Source organism: Ochlerotatus camptorhynchus, unplaced genomic scaffold, assembly GCF_037179485.1.
Source record: "Ochlerotatus camptorhynchus isolate MF236.1 unplaced genomic scaffold, CSIRO-AGI_Acam_v1.1 ptg000132l, whole genome shotgun sequence".
NCBI lineage: Eukaryota > Metazoa > Arthropoda > Insecta > Diptera > Culicidae > Ochlerotatus > Ochlerotatus camptorhynchus.
This window is the reverse complement of record NW_027040622.1, coordinates 1023180-1048563: the sequence shown is the minus strand read 5'-3', so window position 1 is coordinate 1048563 and position 25384 is coordinate 1023180. Positions and strand designations below refer to the sequence as shown.

General features: G+C 40.3%; 2 protein-coding genes across 2 annotated transcripts in view; one reads left to right on the top strand and one right to left on the bottom strand.

Moving 5' to 3' along the window:
• Positions 1-25384, bottom strand: part of LOC135700315 (uncharacterized) — a 178274-nt gene that overhangs the window by 8670 nt on the left and 144220 nt on the right. The gene's annotated exons all lie outside the window — the stretch shown is intronic.
• On the top strand, positions 6854-7936 carry LOC135700284 (uncharacterized). Its single transcript, XM_065220752.1, has 5 exons — positions 6854-6982; positions 7041-7173; positions 7231-7328; positions 7391-7662; positions 7725-7936. Exons 1-5 carry the CDS (start codon positions 6933-6935, stop codon positions 7934-7936), a joined length of 765 nt encoding a protein of 254 aa, XP_065076824.1. The 5' UTR covers positions 6854-6932.

The following is a 25384-nucleotide window of genomic DNA, read 5'->3' as shown; positions in this document are numbered from 1 at the left end:
CACTGACTGAGGAGTTGTAAATTGGGACGACGACGACGACGACGCGACATTAAGGGGCGGCTTCCCTGCCTTTGAAGAACAACCAACCATAGTGTGTACAATAATCGAGTGTACCAGCTACCATTTACACCTTCCGAGCTTGTCGATTTTCCGCTCGTCAAAATCTCAAACAATATTCATAAAGATATTTCAACCTATTCCATAAAAAAAAACACGAACCTAGAGAGAAGCAAAAACAGCTCAAAGCAAGCTAATAAACCCCCGTCAGCGAAACGATTGGCTCAAACTGACTGACTGACTTGTGGTGGTGGTGTGCCAGTGCAGTGAGTTGGCGGGTGCCTACATGAACGTATGGACCATACCAGACCGGTTGGAGTCGTGATTTATTTACGGTTTGGTCATAAATCAAAAGTTCGAACCGAAATAGGCAGGTAGGTACTCAACTTCCATACGACAGCCCGAATCAGTCCGAAGCCTGGGCGGCTGCTGTGAAGAAAACAAGGCGAGTGCAATGTGGAAGTTTGAGGAACCACTGCTCTGTATGTTCAATTAATTTGCGTAGGGTTGACGAGGTGTTTGCAATCAATGACGTTTATATATCGTCCGAGTATACAGGCAGGTTGCTGGTGTCATACGCAAACATACTGTAAACATTGCTGAGCACGCACGTGACGTCGTCACTTTACCGTACAGTTCCATACTGCAAATAGTGAATGTGACGTCACAGCCAATTGTCTTTGACGGCGACTCCTGTAGCTCTTTAATCCTATGAGAAAATCCTTGAGCAAAATGTACATGGCGGCCTTTGTACTAAACGCTGATTAAAAGTAAATTGGTACGCACAAAAAGACCTGGATGTTATGAATGGTTCCATTATCAGGACACAACTGCAAATCGCTTGCCAACTCATGGCCTTCTTCGCGAACTTGTCGGCAAACACGAACTTTAATCTTCCCGGCACATTCCCACATCCAGTCGCGATGTAAAACTTTTGACCGGGAAGCTGCTTAAAATCGAGTTTGACGTATGTTTCGCCATCGATCAAAGTGCAGCCCTTGTGTTTCGTCAAAAAATGGTCGTACAAGAGCCTTGCACGCTTTTTGGCCACGGAATTCTGCTGCATGTGCCGGTTCGGATGTTTACTGGCTTTGTACGACTTGTATCCTTCTCTGGCAAGAACGTTAAACACTGTTTGAAATTTGGTTTTGTAGCTTCTGGCCTCATCTCGGATCGAAAGATCGGGGTTGGCTTTAACGCACTTCAAAACCTTGCTGCGCAGCTGACTATCCCTGGTCCCCTTTCTCCGGCAACTCTGTAGCTCTTTACTTCTATGAAAAAATCCATAAGCAAACGTCAGACTGTGCGTGAAACATGGCGGACTTTGTACTATCCTTTCACTCCACCGAAAATTCCCTTAAAAACTGTCTATATTTGCTGGAAGAGAAGATTTTTCGACGGTGCTGTCACAGCCAATAGCTGTTTCGTATAAAAAGATAAACATTGCAATGTTTTTTTGGTATTCCACCACTACTAAACATTTTCACTTTTCACTAATACCAATAAGCCCGTTGTCCCGGACCTTATATAAAGAACATTGGTTTGCAATGAAAGTTGGTTGATTATTTGTAGTTTTCTTTCGATGGGATTAAATAATTATTATAGATTATGTTGTCATAATTGAATTGCAAGCTGCAGATCACTCAATTGAAGGATTTCAGAGAGAATATTGAATGTATCAAGTCATTATTGTATTGGGAGGTGGAAATTGCTCAATTCAGATATAGGAGATTCCCGTGATTATATTAATAGCGGTAAACTCCATCGAGGATAATACCAACAATCAATACGAAACTAACGATTTTTAAATTGGCTCACCACTTTAGTAGCCTATTGGTCCCAAGCAAACGATTAACGTACCCTATTCTAGTTGAAATTCTATTACTACACTATGTTTGTTTTGATTCGCTATGAAAGTTTGACAGATAACATCAGGGGTGTGTGGATTCATGCAGAACATGCAGGGGTGAGTGAAATAGCTTGGGACTGCTTGGGACCGTTGTTCTGGTACTGAGTGAGCCAAAAATAATAATGATTTTCTTCGGGACCCAGTGGTCTTAGAGTTACCTCTATGAAAATACCATAGAGGTAACTCTAAGACTAGAAGGTCCCGAAGAAACGTGTTCAATTTTTTGGCTCAGCTCTGGTACTCTCTTCGGTCCCAAGCTAATCGATTCACCCCTCGAAACATAGAAAAATCCACTAACCCCTCATTTTATCTGTCAAACTTTCATAGCGAATCAAAACAAACATTGTGTAGTAGTAGAATTTAAACTAGAATGGGATACGTTAATCGTTTTCTTGGAACCAATAGGCTAGTCAAGTAGTGAGCCAATTTAAAATCGTTAGTTTAGTATTGAATGTTGATAATACTAACAATAATACCATAGAGGTCCCGAAGAAATGTGCTCAACTTTTTGGCTCAGCTCTGGTACTATCTCCGGTCCCAAGCTAAACGATGCACCCCTCGAAACATAGGAAAATCCACTAACCCCTCATTTTATCTGTCAAACTTTCATAGCGAATCTAAACAAACATAGTGTAGTACTACAATATCGACTAGAATGGGATACGTTAATCGATTTGCTTGGGACCAATAGGCTAGTCAAGTAGTGAGCCAATTTTAAATCGTTAGTTTCGAATTGATTGTTGGTATTATCGTCAATTTCAATCTCGGATTTCATTTTAAATCTGAGATTTTCGAAAAGTACGCAGCCCATCAAAAATCTTCTATCACCGCTCTCACACGCCCATAAGCTTAAGCAACAAAATCAGTGCAAACATTTCAAAAGGGCGAAATTGGTATGCAGAATTTCGATAATACGGACTTCTGGATATTTTTCCGAGACTTCAGGATAACAATTCAAATCACGTCTCTCAAATATTCTGTCATGATTAATATGAATAACCGATATCTTTCCAATACTTCAGGATGATCATCCAACAAACATAGAAAACTGAATAAGAGCTTATTCAGGTTTAAATATGCTTCTTCGGATAAAATATAGCTTATCAGCATTTATTCAGCTCAAATTGTTTGTTGAAGCGGCGCGACGGTGTGGGGGTTGGAGTGAAATTGGACCCCAGTAATCGATGCCGGTGATGAAAAATGGCCTGCTTGCTGTAACTCGTGAGGCAGGTAGTTCTGACATAAACTGCTGCAGCAGTTTTGGATGGGCTCTTACACATGTGACGCAGTTGTGGACGATAGTTTTTGCCAGGTTTCTGGCCCCTGTGATCGCAGGCGGAGGATATTGACCAGAAGCTGAGGGGCGGCGTGCAGATGCTTTTCATGCAGCGAACGAAGTAGAAGAGTGGACAAACCGTGCTTTGCTGGCAGGATAATCTGGTGCTTACTATCGAAAGGTTGAGGGGCTTGATTTAGGCGGCAACCGATTCTCATCAGTTGATCGTTGGCGATAAAGGGTTGAAACCAACGGAGTTTGGATTTGAGCGAAACTGGTTGTAATTTTTGTAGAGTTTTCCATTCTTCGTTGTAGGACTGTTGCTGAACCAATCGGATGACGGTAGCGTCGGCTTCTCCAAGTTCTTCTGAGCTGAGGAAGGGATGTATTGTTTGCGCAGACGGCTTGCACTTCCGTATAAACCGGCGAAAATATGCGACAATGCGTAGAAGACGGAAGTAGTTCGAAAACTTGCTCACTAGTTCATCGACGAACGAAGGCTCGGTGGTTATTGCAGTCGCAGCGACAGCAGCAAGTGGTAGTTTGCGTGCTTCGGGAAGCGCCATTTCGTTTGTAATGTTGCTCGTCAGCTGGTTGGCCCATGAAGAGGGTTCGAGATGCAGCCATGGTGGTCCGTGCCAACACAGGTTGTTATGCAGAATGGTTTCCGCCTCTGTTCCTCGGGAAATGCAGTCCGCTGGGTTGAGTTGACCAACGACATGATTCCTAGTACAGTGTTGAGTCGCTTGTTGTATTTTTGAAACGCGGTTGGCGACGAATGTGACCCAAGTTGTAGGTGGTGCTTTCAGCCAGCTGAGCACGATTGTTAAGTCCACCCAAAAGTAGACTTCGCCGGTGTGGTTCAGTGATTCCGTGACCCTCAGGGACAGTTCCGTTGCGAGGAGGGCTCCGCACAACTCCAAGCGGGGGATGCTTTGCTGCTTAAGAGGTGCAACTCTAGATCGTGCTGTTAGTAGTGCGACCTTTATGGTGCCAGAAGAGTTTGCTGAACGAATATAACAGCATGCACCATACACACTAAGATTAATTTACAGATTTCTGTAAAATTTTACCGAAATCTCAACAGCTGAACGTTCGGTAAACAATTTTACAGTTTTCCTGTAGTTATTTACAGATATCTGTGATTTTTTGATTTGTGAAAAATTACAGGAAATCTGCGAAACTGTTTACCGAACGTTCAACTGTTGAGATTTCGGTAAAATTTTACAGATTTCTGTAAAAATTTCTAAGTGTGTATGCATTCTTTGAAGCGTCTAAGAAGAAATGCAGTTGGATCGACGTCGGTGTAGAACAGATGACCCATCGCTCGATTCGCAGGTCATTAAGCCGAGGTAGTTGTTCACAGTAGGCCAGCCAACGCTCCTTGATTGCTGCTGGTAATTCCTCGTCCCAGCCCCAAGCTGCACCGTTGTTGTTTTTCAGCGTCCACAGCTCTTGCATAAAGAGTTTTGTCGATGTTACCACAGGTCCGACTAATCCAATCGGATCGAAAAGTCGTGCAATTTTAGAGAGAACTATTCGTTTGGTGATGGTAGCTTCTATAGGGTCGGGGGAGAGACAAATACGATAGCGGAGGCAATCGGTAGAGGGTTCCCAATGCAGCCCCAGCGTTTTTATGCATTGGTCACGATCGAAATCTACAGATGGTTGTACCATATAGGTAACTCTAAGACTAGTAGGTTCCGAAGAAACGTGCTCAACTTTTTGGTTCAGCTCTGGTACTATCTCAAAACAAACATAGTGTAGTACTAGAATTTCAACTAGAATGGGGTACGTTAATCGATTTGCTTGGGACCAATAGGCTAGTCAAGTAGTGAGCCAATTTAAAATCGATAGTTCCGTATTGATTGTTGGTTGTAGTGCTCGATTATCGGGAGAGACATCATGGAGAACTGCAGGAATGTTGGAGGCCCATTTGCGTAGGGTTAATCCTCCCCTGGAAAGAAGAGTATCGAGCTGTTCTCGAAGTTCGATGGTTTCTTCTTCGATTGTCCAAAAACGTTCCATTATCTGAGACAGATCGACGATGGAGGCAACGTTTGCGACAAGTGGTCTTTTCGGTTGTGGACTGGAGGCTTTTCCAGAAACCACCCAACCGAGCGTGGGATTGATGAGAGGTGGAAGTGCATCGCCAATTCGAATTCGACCCGAGACATGGAAGATGTCGTAGAAGACCTCTGCGCCTAGTACTAGATCGATTGATTTGCGGCTGTGGAAAGTTGAGTCAGCAATCTGGATTCCGGGTGGAATGCTCCAAGTAGAAGCATCGACGGAGGTGGATGGTAAGTCCATAGTCAAACGTGGAAGAACCAAACATTCAACGGTGGTGGAGTAGTTACAGACTCTTGATCGGATGTGGGAGAGAACTGTGAACTTAGCGTTGACCGTCGATTCACCGATACCAGAGATCGGAACGGAAACCCTTTTTCGTTGGACTGTGACGGTTTGGAGGAATCGCTCTGAAACAAAACAACATTCGCTTCGAGTCTAGAAGAGCTCTTTCTGCGTGCTCCCTTGCATTATCATCGACGAAGCGGACGACAGCGGTAGCGAAGAGGACAGTGGTTTGTTTACATTCGGTTGCCGCGTAGTTAGGTAGCTCGGTGACGGTCACAGAGGCTGATGTTCGTGGCTGTTCCTCCGTAGTGTGAGTTGTTGTTGTTTTCGATGTTGTAGGATGATGGATGATCCATGGCAAAGTTGAGTGAGATGATGGTTTTTGCATTTTCAACAGGAACTGGAACGGTGGCTAACGGTGTGACATGCCACCGGGCGTTGGGTGAACTTCTTCGGCTGACTGTACGACGATGAAGACGGCGGAGTTTCTACGCCTTTTCCGTGAAGTGTTTGGAGGAGGGATACTCTCCTCTGAATGAAGCTGGTCCCATTTGGGCGTAATTGCTTTTATAAACAAACACGTCAATCGCCAATTTCTCGCGATTAAAAGAACAATCTCGCGAACTAACTATACTAATGATAGAGGAACCATTCCTCTACCCGTTTGTGTTGTTAGTTTTTAGATTGAGCTTCAATTCGCGAGAAATCAGTGTTTGTTTACAAAAGCAATTACGACCTAACCTCAAAGTTCTCCGGATTCGAGATTTCGAAGATTATATTGAATTAATCAAGCCATAACTGAACTCAATTGGAGGATTATGTTGACTATATTTGAGATTTCGAAGATTTCGCTGATTATATTGAATAAATCAAGTCATAATTGAATTGCGAGCTGGAAATTGATCAATTGAAGGATTCTGGTTATCTTATTGAGATGTTAGATTTTGGAGATAATATTGAGTAAATCAAGTTATAATTAAATTGCAAGCTAGTAATTGCTCCATTCAAAGATTCTGATGAACTTATTTGAAGTTTCGGAGATTATATTAAATTAATCAAGTCACTAGCTGTAAATTTCTAAATTGAAAGATTCTGATATTAAATGCTCAAATATTGGAGAAGTTTTGAAACACTTTGAATGTGAATGAGCGATTCACATTGAATAAATCAACATTTTGTGCGCATCGTGAGACAAAATTGCTGCTCACAAGTGAAGTAGGCCGTGAGAAAAATCACTATCATACTGACACTCATCAAATCGGTTCAACATTTTGCACACAGAAAGGTAAAAAACCACCAATAGGTGGTCAAAAATCTAGAAGCAGAAGCAAAATGGAGAGCCTACTCGAATCATCCAATCGCGATTTCGATGAAAATACACGGTAAGTTCTATTGACATATTATTGCATTCGATACCTACCGTAGAGCTTTCCAATTTAGGCGGGTCAACAACGCCGTATTCATTTCCAAGGAGCACCACAGCTCGGAAGATAGCGGAACCGAGGACAGCGATTCATGTTCCATCGTATCCGCCCTGACCGCTGGAACTCTTAGGGCGGATGAAGAACATTACGTAATATAACCCTAATGGTAATTATTGCTATTCCTTCTATCGCGTCGATTTATTTAGTATTCAGATTCAAGTACCAGCACGGCAGTTGGAAAACCCTTGCCAAAACGTAGAGAATACGACCCGGAAGCGTATCAGAAATGGTTGAAAGCTAAAACGTAAGATAACTACTTTTCATTGTAGTTATAAAGACAAATCTTAGATTATTTTTGGACTACAGTGAAGCGGAACGCAAGCGAAAAGAAAAGGAACTCAGACGAAAGAAACACGAGGAAATCAAGAGAAAGCTGGAAGAAGAAAGGCGAAAGCAGGAAAGTGAAGAGAAATTGAAACGCTGGACGGAACGAAAGGAACAGGAAAAGCAAAGGAAGCAACAGGACCCCCAGAATGGGAATAAGAGAGAGACACAACTGAGGAAAAAGTGGGTCCCAAATGAAGAAAGTGAAACGACTTTCAAGGCTTGGCAGGACCGAATTAAGCAACAGGAGGAAGGTGAGTGGAAAGTGATTAAAATGTTTGCCTAAAAGTTATCCAACGATCACCCTCGATCTTAGAAAGAAAACGTCGCCTGGTGGCTAAGCAACGCATGGAGGAAAAGTTCAAAAAGGAACGGCAGCATTTTTCGAAATTGGTCTACGACGATTGGCTGAAGTCGTCTTCGTCGAAGCCGAAACCCGTACCACTAAACCAGGGAATCGCCAGTCTTCAGGGTTCCATCTCCAAGATGTACATAAATCCCGTCCCATGGAAGAGTAACATTGACTGAGCAGAGTATGGCAGTTGTCAATCGCCACCGCGCAGCTGCCTCTTGCACATTTTTATATACATAGACAGTAGTAATATATGGCTACGATTGTGAGAGATGATAAATTGTCTGTATCTGCCGATGCGAATATAACACTTTCTTACATTTTTCTAGACTGTTGTATTCTTCCCTAGAACTAGGGATACTAGTGAAATTAGTTGTTTACGTTTTTACTATCGATTTCTGGGTAAGCTACGTAACATAAGCGACCATCAATCACCATCTGAATCATCTGACTTATTTTTAATCTTCTTCGTATTCGCTCCTCTATTATCCGTACTAAATCAATACAAACAGTTCTGACAGGAATTTTGTACATATTTATATGTTAAAATAAACAATATCGAAGCTTCTTCTTCTTCTTCTTCTTCTTCTTCTTCTTCTTTCCTTTATTTAACGTCGGTCTCTGTTCCGCAATCTAGTGCCAATCACCGACGGACATCGATTGCCATCCATTGACGGCAACCGAATGTGCAGGAAGGCAGCTTCCACACCCGCGTAGGATATCGCACCCATTTAACACACATGGGCCGGGACCAACGGCTTTACTTCCCTTCCGAAGGAAGACGTGACCAGAGATTTTTATGCCTCAGAAAAATCCCACCGACCTCGGCTGGGATTGAACCCAGACCCATTGGGGTGTTAGAAAGCAGTCACGCTTACCACTACACCACCGGTGCCGGCTATCGAAGCGTAATGTTATTTTTTTTCAATAAATCAGATCTGGCAGGTAGAAGCAGATAGCACACATGGAATTCATTGTATACTTGTTCTTCTTGTCATGAAAATTTGTGCCATTGAAATCAAATCAAAACAGGCGTAGCAAAATAGCGTGTTTTGTTTTGAGCGTGTAGTGATTATTTGAGATTGTTCTGTGAGAAACTGTACTTTTCTGTTTGGTATTTTACCATGCCACTAGACAAAAGACTAGTTTTGACAAAACATGGGTTAATGATATCTTTCAATATTGATTTGTGTGTATTTTGAATGAATTAAAAAAAAAAGGTGCCCCATTGAATAAAATAGCTGGAAACGACAGTTTGTCATAAATTACTTTACGCAAGAATTCAATACCGCCTTGTGTATTCCTGTTCAACTGTAAGAAAAGGATCATAAAATTCCTTGGCTTCCAATGACAGTTCTTGACAGCAGCCGCCTGGCTGCATTTAACGTACCATTTTTCTCTATTCGCGGCTCTCCCTCAGAATCAGATTATACCTCTGTACCAATGGGTGGTCGCTCTAAACACTTATTTTATGCCAACTTTCTTCTCAGTGTGTGCCGAGAGTGCCAATACCATAGGTACCAGAACGTCAAAGTCGAAGACATGTTGGATTCAAATGCAGGCTGTGTTTCTTCATTTGGGCTCATATAGAATTTCACTGGCGTGCACAGGGTGGGGCAAGGTGGGGCAATTGCCCCTCCTTTTATATATAAAATGTTTATTTCCACATTTTCAAATTATAAAATATTTTATTTATAATTATAATTATTTTATAAAATAACTTGATTTCTTGATAACTTGATTTGAAGGTAAATAACTTCATTTCATACTATAAGGGCACTGAAAACCTTTTATTGCATCGTTCTGGTCAATTGAAATTTTCTGGGGCAAGTTATATTGAAAATTTCTGGTGCAAGATTTGCAACAATCTGCTGCATGGAGGCGATAGCTGAATTGAAAATTCCTGATGTAAACATTGCACAGTTCTGGTGAATGGAGGGGCAAGCTTTATTGAACATTTCTGGTAGAAAAAACTACAACGTTTTGGTGAATGGACGGACAACTTAAACTCGAATTCCAAGAAGAACCTCAAGGGTATTGAATTCTAAAGACAAGTTCCAAAAGAAATGATTTCTGGGGATGATTCCATGAAAATTCTGCGAATAATTTCTAGTGAGATAATTTGGAAAAGAGAGAATCAAATTTTGAATGAAATTCCAAAAGGATGTTGGGGAAAATTTCAAGAAAATTCCGAGGATAATTTCAAGCTCATTTCGGGAAGAATTTCTGGAGAATACAGAGGAAATTCTTCTGAAAATTTAGGGGAATTTCAGTTCCAAGGTGTTCTGAGAAAAAAAAAAAGTTCTAAAATATTCCGAGAAGCACCTCAAAGCTATTAAATTCCTATGACAGTTCCAAAATATTTCTGGAGAGAATTCAAAGAAAATTCTGTGGATAATTTTTAGTACATCCTGCAGATAGTTCCAAGATAATTTCGAAAAGAATACCGAGAAAATCAAATTTTGAGTGAAATTCCAGAGGGATTTTAAGCAAAATTTCAAGCGAAATCCGAGGAAAATTTCTAGCGCATTCAGTTCTAAGGTGTTCTGAGAAAAAATCATAAAGAGTTCTAACTATAATTCCAGTGGACTTCTGAGAAGAATTTCAAAAGAGCTCTTAGGAGAGTTCTAAAAAAATCCGAGAAGATCCTCAAGGATATTCAATTCTGAGGACAGTCCCAAAGAATTTCTGGGGAGTATTCCAAGAAAACTCTGCCAATAATTTCTAGTGAATCCTGTTATAGTTTCAAGATAATTCCGAAAAGAATACCGAGTGAAATTCCAAAGGGATTTTGAGGAAAATTTCAAGGGAGTACCGATAATTTCAAGCTCATTCCGGGAATAATTTCTGGATAATACTGGGGAAATTCTTCTGAAACTCTAAGGGAATTTCAGTTCCAATGTGTTCTTAGTAAAAGTCAAGGAGAGTTCTAAAAATAATTCCAGAGGACTTCTGAGAAGAATTTCAAAAGAGCTCATAGAGTTCTAAAAAAAAAACTTTTGGATTCCCTAATTGAAAAGTGGGTATTAGTTTGCCATTGAACCTTGGTCGGTCGTTGTCTTACTAAAAAAAACGTCGAAGAATCTTCCCTGAAATTGTCAATGAACAGCTTTGAGTGTGTTGGTTTATTTCCTTTTAATTCCTTTATAATTGCTTATCTTTTGACAGATACGTGTATTTCGTCTACTACTTACATACTTCATCAGTGCCAAGCACTCAATATCACTGATCAAGATTGGATTGATCAAGAGCAATATACTGTTTGTTCACTGCTATGTGCACTGTTTAAACCTTGTACTTGTTGACGCAGTGTGCATGCGAAAAGAGAATGCGATTCTTATTGGTCATTCATCTTGGTTTGTCGATGCTATCACCAACATCTGACGTGACTTCAGCTGAATTCAACCACCAAGGCAACAACATTGCATCAAATGTATAATTTTGGATAAAGCCCTACTATCGCAACCATTTGACGAACCGACTATCATCGACATCGTCGATGGGATTAAATTGCCAATTTCCATTGGCTGTCTGAAAGCAGTTTGCGTTGAAGAAGATGAACCACCACCGGAGCAAAAAATAAGTAAAATTAGCTAACAGTAGGGAAAAAGTGGGAGGAGGACAGCACCATCTACGACGTACTTTGGAGTACTCCCCATCCCCAGATTAAATGCACCTAGGAAAAAAATTGCCCCTCCTTAACAAGATTCCTGTGCACGCTAGTGTAGAATTTAGAGACGAACCAGCCAACGGCTGAAAGTCTCTATAATAAAGAAATCAATCAATCAATCATATAGAATTTGTTGAACGCGTTGCGCCATTGGACACCTCTGTAGGGGTACCAGTTAATCAAGTTCTAAATGAGCTACACCCAACCGGGGGATGTAAGATTCTCTTACAATTATGTGGGATACATCATCAGAGGATGTTAGTGGAGACCGCATGAACGGAGGATGCGATATACTTAGCAGAGGTCCAATGCAAGAAAATTGGAGACCGAAAAATGTAGAGTGTATTAGCAACAATCAATACGAAACTAACGATTTTAAATTGGCTCACCACTTTAGTAGCCTATTGGTCCCAAGCAAACGATTAACGTACCCTATTCTAGTTGAAATTCTATTACTACACTATGTTTGTTTTGATTCGCTATGAAAGTTTGACAGATAACATCAGGGGTGTGTGGATTCATGCAGAACATGCAGGGGTGAGTGAAATAGCTTGGGACTGTTTGGGACCGTTGTTCTGGTACTGAGTGAACCAAAAATAATAATGATTTTCTTCGGGACCCAGTGGTCTTAGAGTTACCTCTATGGTATTAGTGAGGTATTAGTTATGTTGAAAAAAATTGGAAACATACTGCTGGCTGGATTTGAACCACGAACGTTGCGATTATCAGACCTGTGCTTTCTCCACTGCTCTCATGTGAAATCTATAGCAAATCCTTCTCAAAGGTAGTTTTTACCGTCGTCGGTGAGGTCACTGCTAGGAACTTGAACAGGAACTTGATCTTAATTGTTTTGTGAAATAAGGAGCTTGGTGGCCTTGTGGCGACCGATTTTGCTTACTGAGCAGGAAATCATGGGGTTAATCCCAAACTCCGTCATATTATAGAGTTACAATTTAAATCGGCTTCCTTTCATAAATTTGATATAAAGTGTAATAAAATCCGGTTGGAGGGAAAGGGCCTCCCTTAACTCAGTCGGTTAAGGCGCAGCTACAAAGCAAGACCATGCTGGAGGTGACTGGGTTCGATTCACGGTCCGGTCTAGGAATTTTTCGGGTTGGAAAATTTCTCGACTCCCTGGGCATAGAGTATGATTGTACTTGCCACACAATTATACTAATGCAAAAATGGTAGCAGGCATCGAAAGCTCTCAATTAATAACTGTGAAAGTGAATCAAGAACACTAAGTTGAGAGCAAGCAATAAGCTAATATGCCATAAACAATAAGCTTGTAATGCGAAGAAGAAGAAGAAGAAGAAGAAGTGGAGGGAAGGGTATGTAAAAGAAGAAATATTTGAGTTTTTTTGAAAGACGTGTTGATCGGAAATCCATAGCTAATCCTTCTAAAGAAGTGTTGTTGTCGTCGTCGGTGAGGTCACCGCCGGATCGAAACCTCGTAACAACAAGTTGAACGGCATCTTTAGGACCACACATTTGAATTTTCATAATTTATTACATTCGAGGAAAAATACTTGAACCAACAAACATAACCGAAACATTGAAATACTTGAAAAAATTAAGATAAAGTATAACACAGACAAACAGACATAACTCTCGTAAGTTGTTCATCGAACACGCATTTACCACTCAATTTAAATGCGTTTGACCCTGGACTATCAGATAATCAAATCGGACAAAAATACGCTTCTGCTCGCAGTACCATTCGAAGAATTCGTTTGCGAGCAGGATATCGTTCTTATCGAGCCAGCAAGCAACCAAACAGAACGTTGAAGCAAAGTTTCGTCACCAAAACTCGAGCTCGGAAATTTTACCAGCAGGTTTTGACGAAGTACCAAAGATGCCCGCTCATCGACGATGAAAACTACGTTAAAATCGATTTCGGACAGCTTCCTGGATAAAAATTTCAAATGGCAACGGCGAAATGTTCCTGCGAAGTTTAAGTTTGCTTTTATGGACAAATTTGCCAAAAAAAAAAAACTGATTATTTGGCAAGGTATATGCAGCTGCGGAGCAAAGACCACAGTGTTCGTGACGAAAAAGACGATGGACTCGAAGCTGTACAAGGAAGAATTCCTCAAAAACCGAGTACTACCTTTCATTAAAGCCCATAAAGGTCCCGTGAAGTTTTGGCCAGATTTGGCGAGTTCCCACTATAGCCGGAAAGTCATCCGATAATAACGTAGATTTTCGATAAAAACATAAATCCACCCAACTGCCGGCAGTTCCGGCCCATCCAGAGATTTTGGGCAATATTGAAGCGGAAGCTTAAGAAAAGTGGAAAAACGGCTCGGGATGCGATTCAGATGACCAAAATGTGGAACTAATGTGCCAAGGAAGTTGAATCCGGAGGTGTGCAGCGTTTGATGGGAGGAATAAAGAAGAAAGTGCGAATTTTCATTAGAAACGAAGAGAAATGATTTGTATTGGTATTTTTTTTTTCCTAAAAGTACAGTGAACCTTTGTTTTGATCTATTAACCTTATTTGTACGTCAATCCGTTACCGAGATACAGGTGATTTTATCATTTCGGATTCTAAATGGACATAGTTTTATGAGGATCCACCCTTAAAGTTTAATTTGTAAACAGAGGAGATTTTATGATACATTTTGAAAAGCCTAAAAGGCAACAATATTTGCATTTTACTCTCATTTAAAACCGAATGGTTTTATGATTGCTTTTATAATGATAGAAGAGGTTTATAGAGTATTTTATCAAGACATTAATAAAAAATTGCTAATGAAGTTTATGATTGATTTTTAGAACAGTTTTATGGTGGGATTGAGAACTACTTTAAATTTAATTTTAAAACAAGACAGTTTTTGACTTCTCGCCAGACTGTAAAAGGTTTTTAAAACAGCGAAAAGATGAACTACTAAGCAGGAACGTTTTACACTGTGAAATGCTGTATTTAAACTAAATTGATTATTCATTACCATTATAAAACCATCATAAATCAGAGTGGATGCCAAATGATTGCAGAAATGTTACGTGGGCTGTTATTCTCATTGGCCATGTGTAAACGTTGATTTTATAAACAACAATGCTGTGCAAGCGCAGAGATAGTAGAGTGTTGCCAGTAACTTCTAAGATCATGACAATTTCTAACCACCCTTGTCAATGAGTGTGTCATGGTGCACCCTATTGTGTATTCGGCACACAGTGCGGAGTGACCCAAGGGGGAGGACGGCTTAAATGCGAGTGTCTCTTTAGCTGAGAGTTACTCAGAGTAACTCTGATTTGTCATGATCTGCATCGGAAAAAATATCTCACGTAACATTTGAAAGGGCCTATAATCAAAATGTAAACAAATCGGTTTTTGATACCATTCTATAGCACCGCTTGGTAGCTACCAATCGCGTAGGAATGTTCCGCATAACCGGTAAAAATCATTATAATTAACTCGATTTTGAAAACGGCCGATCAAAGACATTTATCGAATCATTTATGGCCCGCATTGGTGTTGTGTACTGAACTGTATATTTTTTTTTCCTTGGTATGTTTTTTCCGTCGATCTTGTTTTCCGTGCTGAGCACCAATGCTACCGACGTGCCAGGAAGGCAGCACCCACACCTGGACCCTACCTATCGACCCATCAACTCATGAACCGGGGACCAACGGCTTTACTTCCCATCCGAAGAAAGGCGTGATCAGAGATGTTATGCCTCAGAACATCCCGGCGGCGCCGACTGGGATTGAACCCAGGCTTGCTGGGGTGAGAGGTAATCACGCTTACCACTACACCACCGGCGCCGTTAAACTGTGTAAATGCTAACAAAAAAAATTAGATTTTATTAAATAGGAATACCTAGGAGTAGGCAGATTATTTACAACCCATTTTCTGGTTGGCTTATATTTTGGTTGTAGGATGATGAGGAAACATTATTCTGTATCCCGATGTTTGATTTGGATTTTAGTATTCAAGACAGTTAAAATCAACAACAGTGAAATATAAATCTTCTGCTGCCGTTCATCACTTTCAAAACAAACGAGCTGAAGATTTCAAAAAGCCTTAAACGAACCTTAAACTCGAATTGTTGTTAAGAAATAAATAAGACAATGAGCAATGAGAGAAAGATTCGCTCAGAGAGCAAGAGGGTTTTTCAGAGTAGCTCTATATTGCTCTAAATTTTTCACTGCCCCCCCCCCCCTCGGAGTGACCATCCCCTTGACACAGAGTAAATTTCCTGGCAAAGGTTTCCTGGTCGGTGTGGGCTATCTTTAAAAACATTTATTTATTTATTACTTTATTTAAGAGGTTTTAAATTTTAACAAATTCATTCGCCTCTATAACATATTTTAGCATGCCTTTTAAATATTAGCTGTTTCATAGAAAAACTAACTTGCTTCCCAGACAGAAATCCTTTTAGAATTTTAGAAGGGTGCTTCAAACATCTCTTCAAGTCTTATACAATTTACACACTTAGAAATAATTACCGACTTCGGTAATTGTTTACCGAACTTTCAACAGCTGAATGTTCGGTAAAACTTTGACCCTCATTTCAAAAGCTGTTTTACTAAATTTTAATTTCAAAACACTGTCAGTCTTGTTTAAATAATTGAGTCGCGCCATTGTGGTGAAGTTTTCCTTATTTTGAAGCTTTATAACTAATGAATTAAAATGCCTGATTTTTACCGAACAGTTCCAGCTGTTGAAAGTTAGATGCAAATTACTGAAGTCGGTAATCTTTTCTAAGTGCGAATACTACGAACTGTGACCAATTCTGATTCAAAGCCGTACCATCCAGCATTGTAGAATTGTACAGAAAATCACATGTTCAACAGTTGAAAAGGGGTAGCCAATATCTACGCATGACGTTAATTGATCTACTCATCGAACCAGGTGCTAACGATGGCATGTTTCCTCGCATTGCAACCGCCTAACCACATCCATATAGGGCACCATCCCATTGCCGTGATGTACGGTGCTTTGCATGTTTCTTCCTTTTGGGTGGGTCTCATCGCGACGAAATTAATCAAAACATTCACAGCGGGTGGGGAAACCACGCACCACGCGGACTCTCGCTTTCGAATATACGGCTCGATTCGTTCTCGTGGGCACTCTCACATAATGGGAAGTGGGCGATATGCGGGCTTCTTGAGTTATTTCGATATTTCGATATGAGTGCTGCTGCGAGGTGTAACGAACAAACAAATGGGAAATTTCGAGGTGATCTTGAATGCTGTGGCTCAACACAAGAAGTTGACCATTAAAGGTGAGATGAAAAATAGCTACGATGGGGCCATTATTTACCTGTGGGGAAATCAGCGGGAAATTATGGTTGACCCATGACAATGGAACAGAAGCTTGAACTGGAACGGATCGACTAATCGAATAAATTATTTCGATCAAGTGGAATCGTTTCTCGTTTTCTCCTATTTTACTATCACTAAATTCCCACAAACAATCTATTGAACCCCCCTCGGTGTTAACTGTTCTAGAATTATAAACGTTTAATTAAGATTTCCCCATGAGTCAATTCTCTTAACGATAATCTAATTATCCACCTCTTTTCAGCGTGCTTAATGATTGATTTCAGTAATCATAAATTACTGCCCTCCTCTCAATCCCTCTAGCACACATACACATACACATATCAACATGCGCTAACAAATCTGACGTCTTGTTAAATCTCAACCGTTGGATAGTAATTTATTGAATTTTATTAGATTAATATTTATCATCACCCCTGGCACGTCAGTCGTCGTCGTCGTCGTCGTCGTCGTCGTTTTTGTTGTTGTTGTTGTTGCAACATGCTGCAGTTAGGATCCAAATTCAAGTCCTCTAAGTTCTTCTCCGTGAGGGGGCAGCATGTCCTCCAGCTTCATAGCTGCCTGCCACATTTGAACTGACTTATTGAATTAAGCATGTAACGATCGAGGTTATTAATTTTACTACTTTCCTATAGATGACTTGGCGCGCACAGCTGGGCTTTGGGTTCGAGGATTACCTTGGTTGGAGCTCCTCGCCGAAAGCTTGCCAAAGCGCGACTTTTCATCATAGGTGTATTGTACGTATACGGTATGTGTGTGTGTGTGTGTTGTATCGGCATTGCTGAGTTGTTACTGTTGTCGTTGTCGTGGCTGGTGACTTAAGATTAATGGGCGTCATAAATCTTGTCGATCTGCCAACCGGTATGAGGTATTTACCGTCAATGACGATGCAATCAGGACCGATAGTCCATCACTCGGGCGTGTGTGCTACTTTGTGCTTTTCGGTGGAATTAGCAGATAATTTAATAAATCGGTGAGAAATCCATTTGGGTTTGAAACTAGTATGTCTGCCTTATAATACACATGTGACATACTATGAATACATTACATTGATCCATCGAACATTTTTTACGAATTTTCGTAATTGGACAAATGTCCAAATGTGCAAAAGTGCCTTGCGTGTGCTCGTAAGCACACACTTTTCAGCACACGCTTAAGCACGTTCCTCTGTTGATGTCCATTATCACCGTACATATTTACGCTTATTATACAAAAAGTGCTTAGGGAATTAAAGAAAAAGTACCATAAGGCTAATATTTTAGAGGATAATAATGGTAGTTTACCAGTAATAGTAGTGTTTGCAGATGATGTACTAATAATAGCCGTAAATGTAAAAGAAATAGAAAAGGTTATTAAAATACTTAAGGAAGAGTTAGGTAAGATAGGGTTAGAAATAAATAGTGCAAAAAGTAAAATTATGATAAGGGAACCAAACACAGATAGGAATATACCTAAAACCATTAAAATTGACGGAGAAGAGCTAGATGTAGTTAATAATATGAAATATTTAGGTACATACTTGACAGAAACACTAGATAGGCCACAAACGACAAGGAAAAGATGTAAACAAGCAATAGGTAGTAGTAAAGTTATGATAGAATTTCTAAGAAGGTATAAACTACCGTGGAAATTAGCTAAATTAATGTATAAGACAGTTATATCACCCACAATCACGTACGGACTTAAGGCAGCCACATTAATTAAAAGAAATAGGAAATCAATCAGCAAATACGAGATGCAGATATTAAAGGAAATGTTGAAATATTGTAGAGATAGGCCAAAAGGTAGATTAACAGTGTCAAAGCTTTTAGATGGAAAGACAGCAGTAAAAAAAATCAGGGTGATGAGAATAAATTATTGGGGTCACATTCAAAGAAGACCTGAAGGACATCCATTGAAGGTAGCACAGAAAATGAAAGAAAATACTAAGAAAAGAGGTAGACCAGCCAAGACATGGAATGATTGTATAAAAGAAGATAAAAGTAAATTAACAAATACAACAGAAGAAGAGTGGATAACATTAGCTAGGGATAGGGATAAGTTGAAAAGCAAGGCAGAAGAAATTTATAAAGTATTAGGTAGTGAGGAAGAATCTGAAACAGATATAGAGGATTAAAAAGTTAACAGGTTGTTGGTAAAAATCAAATCAATCGCATGCAAAAAATGACGGGTTATTGAATAAAAAGATTATAAATCAATGTTATGCACAATTATACTAAAATAATATATATTTCAGATGATAATTGAAGATGATAGATGAAGACAAGGAAAACAAAGAAAGAACATAAAAATGGAAGTAAGGGCTGCCAGCAGATGAATCAAGAGGTATTCGAAACAAAATTGGTAAGAAATGTCCATTAAAATTGATTTAATACAGATGAAAAAATTTCAAAACTATATACATGCCAGATTTGGAAATAATAGTTTTTGAATCTGGAAGTGTGTTTATGATACCATTATCCATTTGATAAAGGTAGAGTAAACATGCGGGGCTTATTGTAAGTAAAAGTGACCTCGGAGTGGTCGTGAATTACCAGGCATTCTGAAATGGGTCACTGGAGCTGCAATAGAGCTAACACCTTCTAACTCCCGGACTAAACCTGCTTTAAATTAAGAGTAATAAAAAGCAGTTTTCTTCCATAATAACACTGCCGGACAGTGGGGGTTGGATTGTACACACACACACACACGCTTAAGCACGTTCCTCTGTTAATTTGGTCAAAATCAATTAAAGTGCTAACTATTATGTCTATTCCCGCTCTTCTTATCTTTACACCTTGCCGCCTTCTTTGAGACTGTCCGGAAGCCCTACAGTAAAATAAAAAAAAATCATTCAACCCATCATTTATAAACCACCTATCAGACCAGGAATCACACATAATTGAAGTGCTAGCCAACGTGTTTCAATCCTTGTAGTTGAACCACACAGGCAAAAAGCTCGTTAGCTTTTCTACATCGACATTAACAGGCCCCGGTGCTTCTCAGAGTGCACCTAGTACGAGCTTTGTCACGATCAATGATGTTTCGGACCTGGTCTAGAAATGCAATTATTCTATTCCCACCCGCCGAACCGTGCCCTGACAGTTGAAATTTGACCCGGCTGACCTACCTTTTTCGCTCATGTTCCTACTCGGCTCGGCTAATGCATTTCGGATTCTTCGTGAACGGTCTATTAAGATAACGAATTGTGCCCCAAGCTGGGCTGGTTGGGGTTCTGTCATGAATTGAAAATTCACTCTCGAGCCCACTCCCTTCCCCTCAGCACCACGGTTCATGATGGACGTAATTAGTTTTCACAATTCAATGGAAACCGCGGGATAGTCGGAGGTGCCACCACGAATATTCCATCGTCTATGCAAATCCGTTGGGTGTCACCTCCGGCGAAGTTGCAGTTTCTCTTCCTGATGCAGATATAGCCCGTTACCACCGTTGCATTTTAAAGGTGCATAAAATGTAGCATGTGAATACAAATTTCAGCTCCTCCATGCCCGGTAATGTGATGGAGCTGACGAAGATTAGCACCGAATTAATCAAATCGCAAGATGGAGAGCGAATGGTTTATTTGTACAAGCGTCCCTGTCAGCTCGGTCACGAATCGTGTGTGCGCGCGGTAGAAATTGAAATTGAACTGCACCTTCCGGTCGTCTGCACCTGAATAACTCGAACGAGATCTACGCAAGATCTATCTACCTGGCACTTTCTACAAAGGGCCCACCACCGCCGGCACTGGGTGATCATTTACGATTGTGACTGGTTGGAGACAGTCTATAAGTAGTAAGCGAGGAACGTGGGGCGGAACGCCTACAACCGCTACAACGAACCGCGGAATGAGAAAATATGTAAAGGGTGTCCACGATGAAATTGCCACACTATGAAATTGCTCTAACTTTTTAACCGTTGGGTAGAATTTAATTAAAATTTGGGTGGATTTAGTTCATAGTGCATTATTTACATCCTGCAAGTTTTAAAGTCCTGTGATCAAAACTCGCGGAAATGGAGTCGAAAGAACAGCTCGTGCGTGATAAAATCTTGCGCATTCATCACGAGAACAAGGATCTCTCGCATCGTTCCATCGCTAAAACGTTGGGAATCGCGAATTCCACGGTGTCGCGAGTGATTAAGCGGTTCGAGGAACGGTTGACCACCGATCGGAAGCCCAGAAGTGAAGGAAAAAGTATTCCGTACAACACCAAAAATCACAACCGCGTAGTTGGGGCCTTCAACCGAAATCCGAACGCCTCCGTTAGGGATGTGGCTAAGAAGCTGCACCTAAGCCGAAGTTTTGTCCAGAAGGCCAAAAATAAGGCTGGGCTTCGAACGTTCAAGGTACAAAAGGCCCCTAATCGCGACGAGAAGCAGAACAAGTCCGCCAAAACCCGTGCCAGGAAGTTGTACCTCAACATGCTGACGAAAGTTGAATGCTGCATCATGGACGACGAAACATATGTGAAGGCCGACTTCAAACAGATCCCCGGCAACCTGTTTTTCACGGCCAAGGATAAGTTCAGCGTTCCGGAACATGTCCGCACTCAGAAGATGTCCAAATTTGCGAAGAAATTCCTGGTTTGGCAAGCCATCTGCACGTGCGGGAAGCGGAGTGCACCTTTCGTGACCCAGGACACGATGAACGGACAGGTGTACATAAAAGAGTGCCTCCAGAAGCGGCTGCTTCCTCTCCTGAAGGCCCACAACGTCCCAACAATCTTCTGGCCCGATTTGGCCTCATGCCACTACTCCAAAAACGTGCTGAAGTGGTATGCGGACAATAAGGTCAATTTCGTGCCGAAAATGTTCAACCCTCCCAACACTCCGGAGCTCCGCCCCATCGAGAAGTACTGGGCGATTATGAAGCAGCACCTTCTTAAGCGACCTAAGGTAGTGAAGACAGTCGAGGAACTGAAGAAAGTATGGGTTTACATGCAAAAAACGGTTGATTCACAGGTTGTGCATAATCTTATGGCCGGGGTTAAGGCCAAGGTGCGGGCATTTGCGTATGGACTGTAAATAAAATACGAGTAAAATGGTAAAATGAAGTTTAATAGTTATTTCTCAATCCCTGAAAATTTGATGGCAATCGGATGAAAACTCGAATTTTACGAATCAATTTTGTGTGTGGCAATTTCATCGTGGACACCCTTTAGTCCAGCCATAATTTCTACCTCTACCAGATTCGAAGCGGTACAAAACGGTAATGGGACTGTAATGATAGAAATCTAAACGCGTGCAAATGGGACATGATGTATGGAGTGCTGATGAATTGTTATTTGGGAGATTAGGAGAAATTGTTGCAAATTGAAATGTGGAGTTTAGGTTTGAAGGATTAAATCAGTGATGGACCACGGGCCGCACGTGGTGCCTGGATCTCTATGATGCATCAATCTCAGCATGAATTTCTTTTTGCATTACGAATTTCTTTTTGCATAACGTATGCAGTACATGATTGGGAAACACGACGGAAGACCCTCTTGAGAATAGCTGGAGTAGTGTCAAAGTAGTGTCAAACTCTGGGAATTTGAAGTTTTTTCAAGATTCCTGACTCCCTACTTAGACATAGAAGACACTACAAAATCAAGATTCAAGAACTACAGTGTTCACTCAGCTGTCGACAGAAGCAGGCCACTCTCAATGTGTGTCACGCGATCGTCTGCTTACTCGGCAGCAATCATTGTGTGATCCTCCTCATTGTTCTTCATCAGTAGTGCTTTCGGTCGATGTGTCGTCGACTTTGGAGCGCAACCGGTTCGTGTTGAGTGTGTGAGTGATGATCACGTTTTGAGTCCATTGATGCAATGAAAGCACTCTGCCACCCGTTGACGATACTGCCATACAATGAAACCACTGTAAGCGGATTCCGTTCTGATGGAGGATGATAATGTGTTTATTGTGTTGTACCTTGTGAATATAGCTGGTGGGGGATCGATCAAAAAGATTCAAGAACTATAGAAAATTTCCAGCATTGTTGAGCTCTAACAATATTTTAAAATCTCACCTAGTACAAGAATTAAAATTTTAGTGTCTTAAAAAAAGAAGATGTTATTCAATGACAAATAAGATCCTGAATTTTGTCCGTATTTCCAAATTGCCATCTAAGAAAACTTTCCATGGTTCTGGGATCCTCAAGGTGGCCACTGAACCGTATGTATATGGTGTACCCCGTGTTCTTAGTTCAGTGCATGTCGCATTACTCCATCACTATTGAGAAATGATGAAGTATGCGGTTTTGATACAGTTTCTCATTCTTGCCTTTATCGCAAGGATCCAAATCTGATTGTAAGATCCTACTGTTTATAACCTTCGGAGTATTGTAACACCATTTAAAGGTGCGCCCCTTTTTCTGTTAAAAACGGATTCCTTCGCAAAAAATCAAGCAATAACATCGATAATGACCATGCATCAAAACCCCAGTCTCAACCACTTCAAACTAGAGAACAGAGAATAACAGATAAGAGTCACGTAGATGAAAAATAATTAATTAACTCATTTTTTCATTTGTTTCAAGATCATCCTCGGTGGACAAATCCGAGTCTTGTCACTATCAAAAAGTAGAAAACAACACAATCCTGTTACCCTAGTTTGAAGTAGTTTCGACTAGGCTTCGGTGGTAGATCTTAATTCCAGTAACGAACCACGAAAACGTAACCTACCAGGCGTTAATGGGAATTGAAAACAACCGGAAAAAAAGGGAATTTTATCGGAACTTTACAGTATTTGTTTTAAACCTATATTAATCTAATTCTGTTAATAAATATTGTAAGCTCCCGGAAACGAACCAGCCCAGGGCTGAAAGTCTCGTTAATAAAGATATATAAAAAAATTGTAAGTTCGATACCTCGATTTTTTTTCTTAGCATCAATACTTCTTAAAGCCCTATAGTTTTTTCCTTTTCATAATACAGGATTCCAATAATTGTCTTAGTTCTAAAATATTGGCAATGTCCCAGAGTCTGGAATTTTTTTTTATTTAAGATCTTCGAAAACTTTTCATGCTACAGAATTAAAAAAAAAATCTGTATTTTTTTTTCAAAGAAGGATTTTTCAAAGTTAGAGATCTCACAAACCTTACTGTTACTTCTCTGAAATTTCTAGCCACAACAGTTTTCTAAGATCAAGATTTGAACATTTGTTAATAAACGTAAACTCAGAGAGTTTATCCAGGATCTTGAATTTCTATGCACGGGTTCTTAATGTTTTTTTTCGTCACAATGTGAAGTGAATCTATTACATCTCAAAATCAAACGCATTATTTTATTCTGCAAGCGCTGTAATCTCGATATTTGTGTTGCATTGGCCAGAAATAAAATGGAAGGGCAAAAGTCAAGATGAGGAGAGATGATTGACTTGTATAGCTGTATTTTACTGGCAATAGTTAAATCGTTTTTCAGTCGACATAGAATTCCATACTTCTTGGCAATTTTCTTGATGACATTGTCAATGTGAGAGTTGAACTTAAGTGTGTCATCAATAGTCATGCCAAGATATTTAATCTCCCGAACGTGATCAATAGTCATCATCATCAATTACAACAGAGACGTTCTCATTTACTCGATTCCGCGAAATTACCATAAATTTAGTTTTACTTGTATTCAATTTTAACTGCTTATACTTCAACCATCTACTTAGAGAGCGCAAATCTTCATTCAAGTGTAAAACGGCATCATCTAAATCCTTAGCTGCAATGAATAACACAGTATCATCTGCAAAAAGATTAATGTCGCAAAATCGTAAAACACGTCGCAAGTCATTAAAATACATAATAAATAACAGGGGCCCTAACACACTTCCCTGGAGCTCTCCAAGGTTATTCCCCACGGGACTGGAAACAGAATCATTAAAAACAGTCCGTTGAGTTCTGTCAGACAAAAAGCTAATAGCAAATATTATGCTCAGTAAGCAAAAAGGGTCACTCTCAGGCCATCGAGCCCCTCATATCACATCACTCCACTTAGGATCGAGTTGTTGGCTACATTCAAATCAGGCACCGACGGTGGATAAGCTTTGTGACTACGAAACTCTGGGGCCTGGGTTTGATCCCACGATGTTCTGCTCAGTAAGCGAAAACTGGTATCTGATGCAGCCGAGATATCACAACACACTACTCAGGGCTGTAATTTGGTTTGTTTTATTTACAAAAGTTGTGAATGTAAATGATTTGCCATGCCTGCATATGTCTTCACCAAAATCTACTTTTACTCGATTTTATTTATTTTTTGGTTAGGAATTTCCGTTAGATGGGTACAGAATTTATAAAGCCTTCATATTTTTCGTTGATTTTTGGTAATTAATTTAAATATTTTTTTTTCAATTCCTTCTTACGAGTCTAATGATGGGTTTCAAAATGGCACCAGCTTTACTTTAATTTGATCTAGAAATTAACTTTGTGCAACATGCTTTCCGGAATTCTGGGTTTTGTTTCAAAATGAGCAAAAGCTAAACTCACCGAACAATAAATCACGCGCGATCGATGCCATCTCACCGGGATCAAACGTAAATCAAGAACAATGATGAAAAGTTTACAAACATGTTACTCAACTGGAGCAAACTCACCATGATCGATGTCCAATGGTGCTGACCAGAACTGCGCCACTTTTGCACTCACTTGATATGACAGAAAACGCATCGGAATCCGTCCAACATATACAAAATGTATACATTCTGCCAGGCATGGA